General features: G+C 47.9%; 1 protein-coding gene across 14 annotated transcripts in view; it reads right to left on the reverse strand.

The window, feature by feature from the left end:
* Positions 1–2,916: 2,916 nt before the first annotated feature.
* LOC123567603 (uncharacterized) overlaps positions 2,917–14,720 on the reverse strand; it is a 42,549-nt gene continuing 30,745 nt past the window's right edge. For 11 of the 14 annotated variants that reach the window (XR_012420774.1, XM_065524907.2, XM_074008079.1 and 8 more), the window contains 3 exons: positions 13,030–13,218; positions 10,409–10,537; positions 2,917–3,249 (listed from right to left, as the gene is read on the reverse strand). Coding sequence is in view for 13 of the 14 variants with exons in the window: in XM_065524907.2 (XP_065380979.1) it covers positions 3,214–3,249; positions 10,409–10,537; positions 13,030–13,218 (354 nt within the window). In the remaining variant the exon portion in view is untranslated. Of the gene's footprint in view, positions 3,250–7,234; positions 7,394–10,408; positions 10,538–13,029; positions 13,219–14,720 lie in introns of those variants that run through there. The other 3 variants (XM_065524899.2, XM_074008081.1, XM_074008077.1) reach the window with 2 other exon arrangements.

Here is a 14,720-nt window from a genome sequence, read left to right on the forward strand (position 1 = left end):
TGGCTAAGCAATTAAGTTTTCTAGACCTGCCCTCTCATTCATTAAATAGGAATGATAACACCTCATACGTATCTAAATGAGATACTGTAGGTAAGAGTACTTCATAGAATTTTAAATCTGGTAAGTGTGTGGTAGGCTGAATAATGACCCCTAAAAGATGTCCAGGTCCTGCCGGGAGCTGTGGCTCACACCTGTAATCCTAGCACTTTGGGAAGCCAAGGTGGGCGGATCACCTGAGGTTGGGAGTTCAAGACCAGCCTGACCAACACAGAGAAACCTACTAAAAATACAAAATTACTAAAAATACAAAATTAACTGGACGTGGTGGCACATGCCTGTAATCCCAGCTACTCAGGAAGCTGAGGCAGGAGAATCGCTTGAACCCGTGAGGCGGAGGTTGCGTTGAGCCAAGATCGCGCCATTGCACTCCAGCCTGCGGGACAAGAGAGCAAAACTCTGTCTCAAAAAAAAAAAAAAAAAAAGTCCATGTCCTAATCTCTAGAACTCTAGAACCTATGATTATAGGAAAGGAGACTTTGTAGATGCATCAAATTAAGATTTTTGAGATGAGGAGATTATCCTGGATTATCTGTGTTGGCCCAATGTAATCACACAGGTCCTTGGAGGAGGTAGGCAGACCAGAGTGAGTGGTAGCAGATTTGACGACGGAAACAAGAGGTTGTAGTGATCGATGAAGGGAATGTGAGCCGAGGAATGCAGGTGGTCCTCTAGAAGATGAAAAAGGCAAGGACACATTCTGCCCTCAGAGCCCTCACGGGGAACCAACCCTGTAAAACCAATTTCAGATTCATGACCTCCGGAACTATGAGAATAAGCTTGTGTAAAGTTAGTATTTGTGATAATTTCTACAGCAGCAGTAGGAAACTAATACAGGCCATTACTCAAATTTATTTATTTATTTATTTATTTTTGAGACAAAGACTTGCTCTGTTCAGGCTGGAGTGCAGTGGTGTGATCTCAGCTCACTGCAACCTCTCTCTCAGGTTCAAGTGATTCTTCTGCCCCAGCCTCCCGAGTAGCTGGGATTACAAGCGGGCACCACTATAGCTGGCTAATTTTTATATTTTTAGTAGAGATGGGGTTTCATTATGTTTCACTGTGTTGGTTTCACTAGGCTGGTCTTGAACTCTTGATCTCAAGTGATCCGCCTGCCTCGGCCTCCCAAAGTGCCAGGATCACAGGCATAAGCCACCGTGCCCGGCCTCTTTTCTTCTTCCTTCTCCTCCTCCTTTTTTGATTGAGATATAGTTCACATACTATAAAATTCACCCTTTTAAAGTGTGCAATTCAGTGGTTTTTAGTGTAGTTATCAACTTGCCCAACCACTTTCATAATCTACTTCCAAACCATTTTTATCTTCCCCAAAGAAACCCCACACCCATTTACCGCCACTCCCCATTCTCTCACCACCCCCAACCTCAGGCCCTTGTCAACATCTAATCTAATTTCTATCTCTATGGAGATGCCTATTCTGGACATTGCATATAAATGGAATCATACGATTTACATTCTTTCTGTGTCTGGCTTCTTTCACTCTGCATAATGTTTTCAAGGTTCATCCATGTTGCAGTGTGTCAGTGTGTGTCAGTAATTCATTCCTCTTTTTTTTTTTTTTTTTTGAGACAGACTCTCGCTCTGTTGCCCAGGCTGGAGTACAGTGGCACGATCTCAGCTCACTGCCACCTCCGCCTCCTAGGCTTAAGCAATTCTCATGCTTCAGCCTTCCGAGTAGCTGGGATTACAGGCCTGTGCCACCACACCCGGCTAATTTTTGTATTTTTAGTAGAGATGGGATTTTACCAGGTTGGCCAGGCTGGTCTTGAACTCCTGGCCTCAAGTGATCCGCCCACATTGGCCTCCCAAAGTGCTGGGATTACAGGCGTGAGCCACTTTGCCCAGCTGCATTGCTTGTTACGGTCAGAATCATTCTGTTGTACAGATGAATGTTTCATTCTGTTTCATCAGTAGATGGACATTTGGTTTGTTTCCACTTTGGAACTACTATAACGCTGCTATGAGCTTTCACATCCAAGTTTTTGTTGAACATGGTTACTGTGTGCCTGGATGAGATCATCAACCTCCTCACTGGACTCTCAACCTCTGCCCTTAACCTGCAAGGGCCCATCCTCCTTACAGCAGCCAGAGGAGTCCTTTGAAAGTCAGGTCATGTCATTCCTGTGTTCTAAACTACCAGTGGCTCCGCAGTGCCTTGAGGATAAAGTTGAAGACCCAGCACAGTCTCTACCCGAGCTCCAGCCCCACTTCTCCCTCCCTGGCTGGCTCTCAGTTCCTCAAATGAGCCATCCTCCTTCCTGCCTCCCTCCCTCTGCAAGTGGCAGCCTTCTGCTTGGAATGCTCCTCCGGCTCCTTATTCCCTTCCGCCTTTAACTCCTCTTCATCCTTCAGGTCTCCAGGGAAAATCAGGGTTCAGGGAGGCCTTCTTTCTTTCTCTCTATCTCTTTTTTTTTTGTGAGACAGCATCTCACTCTGTCACCCAGGCTGTAGCGCAGTGGAGTGATCTCCGCTCACTGCAGCCTCAACCTCCAGGGCTCAGCCTCCTGAGTGACTGGGACCACAGGCACCCACCACCATGCCGGCGAATTATTTTTTTATTTATTTAGACGTAGTTTCACTCTTGTTACCCAGGCTGGAGTGCAATGGCGCCATCTCAGCTCACCGCAACCTCCGCCTCCCAGCTTCAAGCGATTCTCCTGCCTCAGCCTCCCGAGTAGCTGGGATTACAGGCATGCGCCATCACACCCGGCTAATGTTGTATTTTTAGTAGAGATGGGGTTTGTCCATATTGGTCAGGCTGATCTTGAACTCCTGACCTCAAGTGATCCACCCGCCTCGGCCTCCCAAAGTGCTGGGATTACAGGCGTGAGCCACCACACCTGGCCTGAATTTTTTAATTTTTTGTAGAGACGGGGTCTGGCTATGTCACCCAGCCTAGCAGGGAAGCCTTCGCTGATCTTCCCACTAAGAGGCGCTGGGGGTGGGTAATGAGGTTGGAAGGGCAGAGCGAGGGGGCTTGTCTTGGAGCTGCCTGTCGCTCACTGTAGAAGATGCTGTGATTGTCCTGCCCAGATCCTTTTTCTCAGCAGGTGCTCCCATTCCCCAGCTGCTAGGAGTGTTGGCTGCTCCCTTCTCCAGAGAACTGTTCACGCAAGGGGCCCTGCCACTCCTGGGAGGTTACGACGTCTCCGTTCCACTCCCCTGCCTAGCAGCCTGCAATGACATCAAACGGGTACAAAAGGCTGGCCTCAGCCAGGCTCAGTGGTTCATGCCTGTAATCCTAACACTTTGGGAGCTGAGGCAGGCAGATCACCTGAGGTCAGGAGTTCAAGACCAGCCTGGCCAACACGGTAAAACCCTGTCTCTACTAAAAACACAAAAATTAGCTGGGCGTGGTGCTGCATGCCTATAATCCCAGCTACTCCGGAGGCTGAGGCAGGAGAATCGCTTGAATCTGGGAAGCAGAGGTTGTGGTCAGCCAACATCATGCCACTGAACTGCAGTCTGAACTCCAGTCTGTGTGACAGAGCGAGACTCCGTCAAAAAAAAAAAAAAAAAAAAAAAAAAGGCTGGCCTCCTTGCTTCAAGGTGGGATGATTCTATGGCGCAGTTTAGACTCCAGAGCACACCCTCCCCATGGTGTGGGTCAGGCCAAGAATAGACTTTACCTGAGACTCAGCCCCTGATCCTCCCCATCCTGCTTCCTCTCCCTCACTCCTTAGTGAATCATGTATGCCTGTCTCAGACTCCACTTCTAGGGAATTCAGAAATGAGATAGTATTTTCCATTCCATGAGACTGACAAATTGTCCATGTCAATATCCAGCCTTCCCTCTCTCCACTCCTGCTGATGAAAATGAGAGGGAGATGGCCGGGCGCGGTGGCTCAAGCCTGTAATCCCAGCACTTTGGGAGGCCGAGGCGGGTGGATCACGAGGTCAGGAGATCGAGACCATCCTGGCTAACATGGTGAAACCCTGTCTCTACTAAAAATACAAAAAACTAGCCGGGCGCAGTGGCGGGCGCCTGTAGTCCCAGCTACTCGGAGGCTGAGGCGGGAGAATGGCGTGAACCCGGGAGGCGGAGCTTGCAGTGAGCAGAGATCGCGCCACTGCACTCCAGCCTGGGTGACAGAGTGAGACTCCGTCTCAAAAAAAAAAAAAAAAAGAAAATGAGAGGGAGGAAGGCTAAACCCACCCCCAACCCCTCTTTGGCACTGCCTCTGTGGTTCAGTACCCTGTGAGTGCTTCCCAGGGCACGACACACTTGCTGCCCCTACATTCTTCACTTGTTTTTGTGACTGTTCGTTTTTTTATAGACAGGGTCTCACTCTGTTGCCCAGGATGGGGTTCAGTGGCACAATCACAGCTCACTGCAGCCTCCACCTCCCAGGCTCAAGCCATCCTCCTGCCTCAGCCTCTGGAGTAGCTGGAACTACAGGTGTGTGCATCACCACGCCTAGCTTGCTTATTTATTTATTTATTTATTTTTTTCACTTTTCATAGCGATGAGGTGTTACAGTGTTGCCCAGGCTGGTATTGAACTCCCAGGCTCAAGTGGTCCTCCCCATTTGGCCTCCCAAAGTGCCGGGGTTACAGATGTGAGCCACTGCAACCAGCCCTACTGTTGATGGCCTCTCCCCAACTTGATTTTAAGTTCTCTAAGTGCAGGAACCTCATCTGCCTCATTTTCTGCCTTATACTCACTACCTGGCACCTTGGGGGATGCTAACAAATATCTGGTGAGGAATGTGCCTTGTCACCCTGTTTATAATACCAAGAGATGGAAAACAACCTAAATGTCCCTGAAAGGAGAATGATTAAATAAATCATAGCATGGCTGTACAATGGAATACTATACACCCATTAAAAATGAACAGGGCTGGCACAGTGGCTCATGCTTGTAATCCCAGCACTTTGGAAGGCCGAGGCAAGAGGATCACTTGAGGCCAGGAGTTTGAGACCAGCCTGGGCAACACAGGGAGACCTCATCTCTACACAAAATAGAAAAGTTAGCCAGGCAGAGTGGTGCATGCCTATAGTCCCAGCGACTCAGGAGGCTGAGGCAGGAGGAAGATTTTAAAAATGAACAAAGTAGATGGATGTGCACTGATGTAGAACAATCTCCAAAGTATACAGCTAAGTGAGAAAAAGCTAGGTGTGGAATGGTATGTATAGTATGCTATTCTTTGTGTTTTAAAAAGTATGCATTTTCAAAGACAAAAGCTCCAGAGTATATATAGGATTACAAAAATACCCAACAAGGTAAAACTCACAGTTTCACAACCAGTCAAAAAAAAAAAGTATATGTACATTTTGGCTTGCTTATCCATAGGAGATTGGCGATCTCTACAGTGGGAACCTGCATGTCTACATGAGGTGAAAAGGGAACTTTTGTCTTCTGAATGTTTACTATGTTCACAGCTTAGCTATTCAAGTAACACAAAATCTTTAATACATTTTTGAATGAATGAAGGGAGCTGGAAAAAGAAGCCATTTTCACACTCTCTATACAAAAATGGCTGAGTCCTGTCCAGCTTGGGCAACACAGTGAGATCCCTTCTCTACAAAACACAAAATAAAAAAAACTAGCCAGGTGTGGGTACCTGTAGTCCCAGCTACTAGGAGGCTGAAGCTGGAGGATCACTTGAACCCAGGAAATGGAGGCTGCAGTGAGCTATGATCATGCCACTGCACTCCAGCCTGGGCAACAGAGTGAGACTCTGTCTCCTAGAAAAAAAAAAAAAAAGATAGCCTGTGGTCAGCTCGGCTTGCTTCCCCAGCAGACTTCTTCCTTGTTTGATTTCAAAGACCCACATGCAGCCAGTCAGCAGCTCTGGGTCCACTTCCCCAGTGTCCTACAGCTGAGGCCAGAGACGTCAAAGAAACCTCAAGGCACCTCCCAGTCATCAGCCAACCGCTTGGGAACCAGCATAGGGCAATAGAAAGGGCGTGGGATTTATTTGCTATATGCATTTCTGAAGTCTAAGAAAAAATATGTGCAAGCACTTTGACCCAGAAATTCCATTGCTAAGAATTTATCCTAAAGAAATAATGAAGGATCGTGCATAAATCTTTAGCTACAGGGATATTCATGGAATGATTGCTTATGACAGTGGGGGAAAAAATGGAAACAACCTGCAGGAATAGGCAACTGACTAAATGAATTAGGCTGCATTCGCGTGAAACATTGTACATATTCCTTATGCAGCTTATGGTATTTTTTTTTGAGAGAGAGGGTTTCCGTATGTTTCCCAGATTGGAGTGCAGTTGCTATTCACAGGAGCAATCAAAGCACCCTACAACTTTGAACTCTTAGGCTTGAGTAATCTTCCTGCCTCAGTGTCCTGAGTAGCTGGAACTATAAGTACATGCCACTGTGCCAGCTTCTTGTTTTCTTTTTCTTTTTTTGAGACGGAGTCTTGCTCTGTTGCCCAGGCTGGAGTGCAGTGGCGCCATCTAGGCTCACTGCAAGCTCTGCCTCCTGGGTTCACGCCATTTTCCTACCTCAGTCTCCCGAGTAGCTGGGACTACAGGTGCCCGCCACCACGCCCGGCTAATTTTTTGTATTTTTAGTAGAGACGGAGTTTCACCATGTTAGCCAGGATGGTCTCGATCTCCTGACCTCGTGATCCACCTGCCTCGGCCTCCCAAAGTGCTGGGATTACAGGCATGAGCCACTGTGCCTGGCTACTGTGCCAGCTTCTTATGCAGTTTTTAAAAAGTTGTTTAGGCCAGGCATGGTGGCTCTAGTTGAGTAGATCACATCTCTACTAAAAATACAAAAATTACCTGGGCGTGGGTGCGTGCCTGTGGTCACAGCTACTTGGGAGGCTGAAGCATGAGTATCACTGGAACCCAGGAAGGGGAGGCTGCAGTGAGGTGAGATTGCTCCCTGCACTCCGGTGAGATTGCACCATTGCACTCCAGCCTGGGTGACAGAGCGAGACTCTGTCTCAAAAAAAAAAAAGAAAAAAGAAAAAAGAAAACAAATAAACAAACAACAACAACAAAAGAACCAATGAAAGGGATGTCTAGTGTTAGACAGAGCTTGGTTCAAATCCCTGTTGTACTACTTATGAGTAGTGTGAGCTTCATCTGCTGAGCCTCTGTTTTCCCATTCTGTGAAATGGGTCTATCAAATACCGTGTATTTATCAGGATTGGCTCACTACTGTAACAATGACAAATATCTCACTGCCTAAACACAATGAAGGTTTATTTCCCTCCCCTACAGAGTCTGATGCAGACGTTCCCGGGAAGGGAGCAGTCCTGGGCAGTCTTCTTCCAGCTGGTGGATGCTGGGATTGGGTTCCTTTGCATAATAAGGCTCCACCATCTTAAACTCTTTTGCCTTCATCCTTATGGACAGGAGACAGAGACAGAGCATGAAAGATCAGACTGAATGTTTTATGACCAGGCCTGGTGGGCGGGTACATCCCTTCTGCCCACTGACAGCGCAAAGTACATGTCCCTTTCTAACTGCAAGGGGGCTGGGAAATGTAACCCAGTCAGTGCTCAGGAAGAGGAAATGGGTTTGGTGAGTCCTTTGCTTTGTCTCCGGCACATGCCTCATGGGGCTCTTCCTCCTCCTCCTCTGAATGAATGAATGAATGAGTGAAATAATTTAAACACCATGGCACAGGACAAGTGCTTAAATGTGTCAGGCGTCAGCCGGGCCCAGTGGCTCACCCCTGTAATCCCAGGACTTTGGGAGGCCGAAGCAGGCAAATCACAAGGTCAGGAGATTGAGACCATCCTGGCTAACACGGTGAAACCCCATCTCTACTAAAAATAAAAAAATTAGCCAGGCGCAGTGGCGGGCACCTGTAGTCCCAGCTACTCAGGAGGCTGAGGCAGGAGAATGGCGTGAACCCGGGAGGCGGAGCTTGCAGTGAGCCGAGATCGCGCCACTGCACTCCAGCCTGGGCAACAGAGCAAGACTCCATCTCAAAAAAAAAAAAAAAAAATTTGTCAGTCGTCTTTTCCTCCATCCCTTCCCTTTAAGGTTGATTCTAGATAGGACCACCTTGAGTCTTTAAAATTTGATGCCCTCCTGAAGTTTTCCGTATGTTGAATCAAGATGTTTATGTGAGCTGGGCATTGTAGATGGGCTGGGCATGGTGTCTCATGCCTGTAATCCCAGCACTTTGGGAGGCTGAGACAGGAGGATTGCTTGAGGCCAGGAGTTCAAAGACCAGCCCGAACAACATAACAAGATTTCGTCTCTTAAAAAGAAAAAAAAGACGTTTATGCTGGTGGGGGAAGAGGGTGAGGTACACTAGAGGGCAAGGTCACCGTTTAAAGGAGGCCTAGAGAAGAGACCACCCATTCCACCACTCCACCCTCACCCCACCTCTCTTAGGCCATAGGTGTTGCCAAAGGAATACCTGAGACTGGGAACTTATAGCCAAACTCTATCTCAGAAAAAAAATATTAGCCAGGTGTGGTGGCGTGAGCCTGTAGTCCCATGGGAGGCCAAGGTGGGAGAATCAATTGAACCCAGGAGGTGGAGGTTGCAGTGAGCCAAGATACCACCACTGCACTCCAGCCTGGGTGACAGAGTGAGATTCTATCTCAAAGAGAAAGAGAGAAAAAGAAAGGAAAGGAAAAGAGGAGGGGAGGGGAGAGGAGGGGACATGGCTCATGCCTGTAAACCCAGCAGTTTGGGAGGCCGAAGTGGGCGGAGTTCGAGACCAGCCTGGCCAACATGGTGAAACCCTGTCTCTACTCAAAATACAAAAATTAGCTGGGCGTGGTGGTGGGCTCCTGTAATCCCAGCTACTTGGGAGGCTGAGGCAGGAGAATTGCTTGAACCCGGGAGGCAGAGGTTTCAGTGAGCTGAGATTGCACCATTGCACTCCAGCCTGGTGGAGAAGAGCAAGATTTTGTCTCAAAAAAAAAAAAAAAAAAAAAAAAAAAAGAAGAAGAAGAAGAAAAGAAAGAAAGAAAAGAAGAGACATAAAAAAGAGGTAAAGTGAGCACACAGCAAGAAGGTAGCTGTCTACAAGCCAAGAGAAGAGGCCTCAGAATAAAATCTACCTTGCCAACACCTTGATCTTGGACTTCCCAGCCTCCAGAACTATGAGAAATAAATGTCTTAGCCAGGCGCAGTGGCTCATATCTGTAATCCCAGCGCTTTGAGAGGCTGAGGTGGGCGAATCATTTGAGGTCAGGAGTTCAAGACGAGCCTGGCCAACATTGTGAAACCCCGTCTCTACTAAAAATACAAAAAAAAAAATTAGCCAGTCATTGTGGCGCACACCTGTAATCCCAGCTACTCAGGAGACTGAGGCAGGAGAATCACTTGAACCTGGGAGGCAGAGGTTGCAGTGAGCCCAGATCGATCATTGCACTCCAGCCTAGGTGACAGCAAGTCTCTGTCTCAGAAAAAAAAAAAAAAGAAAAGAAAGAAATTTCTCAGTCTACAGTATTTTGCTATGGCTGACCAAGCAGATAAGACATAACAGAACCCACCTTAAATTATTGCTTTTTTTTGACATATCTTTGACAGATATTTGAATATCTGGAAAGCACTTGAAGCTGTGTCTGGCATGGTGTTAGCCCTACTCACTGTTTTTTTGTTTTGTTTGTGTTTTGAGACAGAGTCTTGCTCTGTTGCCCAAGCTGGAGTGCAGTGGTGCCATCTCAGCTCACTGCAACCTCCACCTTTTGAGTTCAAGGGATTCTCTCACCTCAGCCTCCCAAGTAGCTGGGATTACAGGTGTGCGCCACCATGCCTGGCTAATATTTGTATTTTTAATAGAGACAAGGTTTCACCATGTTGGCCAGGCTAGTCTCGAACTCCTGGCCTCAAGTGATCTTCCTGCCTCGGCCTCCCAAAGTGCTGGAATTACAGACATGAGCCATCGTGCCCAGCCCCCACTCACTGTTAAGATTGTCACACAGCAGCTATATGTATTTATGGAATGAATAAACAAATCAAATCTATTTTTCAAAATAAGTTCTTACATAGTGGATCTCTTAAAGTGGATTTGCCTGTATTATTATCCCAGAATTCTCGGAGAGAGATGAACTTCTTTTTTGTTTGTTTGTTTGTTTTTTGAGACAGAGTCTCACTCTTGTCACCCAGGCTGGAGTGCAGTGGCGTGATCTCAGCTCACTGCCACCTCCGCCTCCCAGGTCCAAGTGATTCTCCTGCCCCAGCCTCCCAAGTTGCCGGGATTACAGGAGCATACCACCATGACCAGCTAATTTTTGTATTTTTAGTAGAGACGGGGTTTCACCATGTTGGCCAGACTGGTCTTGAACTCCTGACCTCAGGTGATCCACCCACCCTGGCCTCCCAAAATGCTGGGATTACAGGCATGCACCACTGTGCCCGGCCAGATGAACTTCTTAAAAAGAGAACTTACCAAAAACAAAAATATCAACTTGAAATGGGCAGGTGGGTAGAAGAGGTGTGTGTCTCCAACCCTTAGAGTTCCGAGAGCATCCACCAGGGGGCTGTGTGCCCTCTCCTTCTTCCAAAACATCACTGGCCCCTGGAAGCAATCATTTCAGAAATGAAGAGAAAGTTGGGGTTTCTCCATGGGTTTACCCCATGGAAATAAACAAAGCCAAAGCCAATACAATCTAGGTGAGGCTGGGTGGAGAAAACAAAATAAAACAAAACTCAAGCTGGGGTAAGAAGTCTGGGTCTTTGTTTCACTGGCCCTGGAGAGGAGCCTAGGTGATATCTCTGAGCCTCAGTTTTCTCATCTGGAAAATGGAAATAATCCTATCTAGTGCACAGAGTTCTTGGGAGCACCAAATAAATGCATTTTCTTTTTTTTTTTTTTTTTTGAGACAGAGTCCCACTCTGTCACCCAGGCTGGGATGCAGTGGTGCAATCTAGGGTCACAGCAACCTCTGCCTCCCAGGTTCAAGTGATTCTCCTGCCTCAGCCTCCCAAGTAGCTGGGATTACAGGCGCCCACCACTACACCCAGTTAATTTTTTTCTTTTTTTTTTTTTTTTGAGACAGAGTCTCTGTTGCCCAGGCTGGAGTGCAATGGTGCAATCTTGGCTCACTGAAACCTCCGCCTCCTGGGTTCAAGGGATACTCCTGACTCAGCCTCCCAAGTAGCTGGGATTACAGGCATGCGCCACCACGCCCAATTAATTTTGTGTTTTTAATAGAGACAGGGTTTCTCCATGTTCATCAGGCTGGTCTTGAACCTCAGGTGATCCACCCTCGTCGGCCTCCCAAAGTGCTGGGATTACAGGCGTGAGCCACCACGCCCTGCCAATAAAAGCATTTTCTAAAAGATTAGCAGTTGCTATCTGACATAGTTGGGCTGTTTCCCCACCCAGATCTCATCTTGAATTGTAGCTCCCATAATTCCCATGTGTTGTGGGAGGGACCTGGTGGGAGATAATGGAATCATAGGGGCGATTTCCCCCATACTGTTCTCATGGCAGTGAATAAGCCTTACAAGATCCGATGGTTTTATAAGGGGTTCCCCCTTTCGCTTGGCTCTCATTCTGTCTTACCCGCTGCCGTGTAAAACATGCCTTTTGCCTTCTGCCGTGATTGTGAGGCCTCCCCAGCTGCGTGGAACTGTGAGTCCACCCTTTTACTTTATAAATTACCCAGTCTCCAGTATGTCTATCAGCATCGTGAAAATGAACTAATACACTATCATATCACTAAGTTACATGGACCCATTTTACGTGGAGTATCTACTTATGGGGAGAGTGAAGGCACCCTGAGACCACACCCCAGGACTTGCCCAATTCAGGCCACCAATGTGTGTTGTTTGGCACTCAGCAACTAAATGCACTTAGATTGGACATAAATTCTTTTTGCCATAGTCTCTGCCATTACATGTTGTATATGCTTGTCTTGCTTTGCTTCACCTGCTTGGACCCTAAAGGCTTCTGAGTTTGCAACTTCTGGTCTAAATAGAGAGTTTTCCTCTGTGTCAGTCAGATGATATCTGGAGCGCTGCTATTTATTGAGGCAGGCACCAAGCTCTATGCGTAATATATGTAAGCCAAATATAACCAAGGCTTCTCATTGCCTCATCTCTGCATGGTGACTTATTTGGCAGAAAAACATAATTGGAAGTAATTAAAATCTTTTCTCAGTCTCAAAAAAATGCCAGAGTGAGTACATTTTTTAAAAAGAGTGTTTTGGAGGTATAGTTGACATACAATAAACTGTACACATCTAAAGCATGCGATTTTATAAATTCTGATATAAGCCTACACCTGTGAAACCATCACCATGATCACAATAATTGGCTAGGCACGGTGGCTCATGCCTATAATCCCAGCACTTTGGGAGGCCGAGGCGGGCAGATCACATGAGGACAGGAATTTGAGACCAGCCGGACCAAGATGGTGAAACCCTGTCCCTACTAAAAATAAAAAAATTAGCCGGGTGTGGTGGTGTGTGCCTGTAATTCCAGCTACTCAAGAGGCTGAGGCAGGAGAATCCCTTGAGCCTGGGAGGTGGAGGTTGCAGTGAGCTGAGATCATGCCACTGTACTCTCCAGCCTGGGGAACAGAGCAAGACTCTGTCTCAAAAAATAAATAAATAAATAAATAAGAACAAAATAATTAATGTAGTGATAACTCCTAGAAGTTTCCTCATGTCCTTTTTTGTTTTTGAGACAGAGTCTTGCTCTGTCGCCCAGGCTGGAGTACAGTGGCATGATCTCAGCTCACTGCAACCTCCACCTCCCAGGCTCAAGCCATTCTCCTGCCTCAGCCTCTGGAGTAGCTGGGATTACAGGCGTGTGCCACTGTTACTGGGGGTCCTTGCTCCCAGACCTCCCAAGATGGTGGTAGGCCGCTTCCAAAATGGCGGAGGGCTACTTCCAAGATGGTGGCAAGCCACGTGTTCTCTGACCTGGGGTTCTTGGCCTCAGGGATTCTAAGGAATGGAATCTTGGGCCATGTAGTGAGTGTTATAGCTCTATTAGAAGCCGTGGGTCAGGGAAGAGAACCGTGGAACCCAGTGACTAGTGTTCAGCTCGATTAGGACGAACCCAGGCACTTAGCCGTGCAGGAACAATGGCAAGCCTTAATATGCCGCGGGATCGGGAGCGGCAATGGGCGCCTCGCTGGATCAGGAACATAGTGGACACCCTGCCGGATCCGGAGGGATGGAAGTCAGCGGCGGGTCTGCGATGGTGGCAAACAGCAGTGGTGGACGGCGAGCGAAAGCTCAGCTCCAGCTGTAACAAACACAGACCAGAAGAGTGCAGTTGCAAGATTTAATAGAGCGAAATAGAGTGGAAACAGAGCTCCCATACAAAGGGAGGGGACCCAAAAAGGGTAGCCGTTGCTGCTGGAATGCCTGGGTTTATATCCCCATCATTGTCCCCTCCCCCTGTGCTCTCAGGCAATAGATGACTGGCTATTCCTTTACCTCCTGTTTTTGTCTAATTAGCATTTTAGTGAGCTGTCTTTACTATCTGGTTGGTTGGATGTAAGCTAAGTTGCAAGCCCCGTGTTTAAAGGTGGATGCGGTCTCCTTCCCAGCTAGGCTTAGGGATTCTTAGTCGGCCTAGGAAATCCAGGTAGTCCTGTCTCTGACCACCATGCCCGGCTAATTTTTGTATTTTTGGTAGAGACGGGGTTTCACCATGTTGGCCAGGCTGGTCTTGAACTCCTGACCTCAAGTGATTTGCCCACCTCAGCCTCCCAAAGTGCTGGGATTACAGGTGTGAGCTGGCCCTCATGTCCTTTTGTGATCGCCTGGCCCAGACAGCCTCCATCGCTCCTCTCAGTCCCAATTTGCTCACTCAAGGGCCGAGTCCTGGAGGGAACATGTGACTGCCCTAGCCTGGATTATGTGCCCACCGTACGATTGCAGCTGGAGCAGACACGGGGAGAACTGGACGTTTGTACATCTGTGTAGGGGGCAGGGGTGTCACTCGCTCCCGTGACTGCTCACAAGGGAGGGTGGGTCTCCATAGGGAATGGAAGTGCTGCTGGCCACTGAATATCCCAAGCCCACAAATGGTCACTGCAGCTGCTACTATTTAAATCCAGGAAAGCACTAGTCGCGGTGGCTCATGCCTGTAATCCCAGCACTTTGGGAGGCTGAGGTGGGTGGATCATGAGGTCAAGAGATCGAGACCATCCTGGCCAACATGGTGAAACCCCATCTCTACTAAAAATACAAAAATTAGCTAGGCGTGGTGGTGAGTGCCTGTAGTCCCAGCTACTGGGGAGGCTGAGGCAGGAGAATCACTTGAACCCGGGAGGCAGAGGTTGCAGCGAGGCGAGATTGTACCACTGCACTCCAGCTTGGTGACAGAGTGAGACTCCATCTCCAAAAAAAAAAAAAAAAAAAAAAATCCAGGAGAGAAAGCACATGCTTCCCGATAAGACCAGGGCAGACTTAAGTGGCCTATTCTACCCTCCCTCGTTTCCCAAGTAATCACTAACCTCCCCTCCCCTCCCCTCCCTTCCCTTTTCTGTGTCTTGCTGTGTCACCCAGGCTGGAGTGCAGTGGTGTGATCTCGGCTCACTGCAACCTCCACCTCCTGGGTTCAATGAATTCTTGGCTGGGAGCGGTGGCTCACACCTGGAATCCCAGCACTTTGGGAGGCCAAGGCGGGCAGATCACGAGGTCAGGAGTTCACGACCACCCTGGCCGATATGGTGAAACTCTGTTTCTACTAAAAATCCAAAAAATTAGCAGCGCAGGAGAATCACTTGAACCCGGCGT

This window comes from Macaca fascicularis, chromosome 11 (assembly GCF_037993035.2).
Source record: "Macaca fascicularis isolate 582-1 chromosome 11, T2T-MFA8v1.1".
NCBI classification, from domain to species: Eukaryota; Metazoa; Chordata; class Mammalia; order Primates; family Cercopithecidae; genus Macaca; species Macaca fascicularis.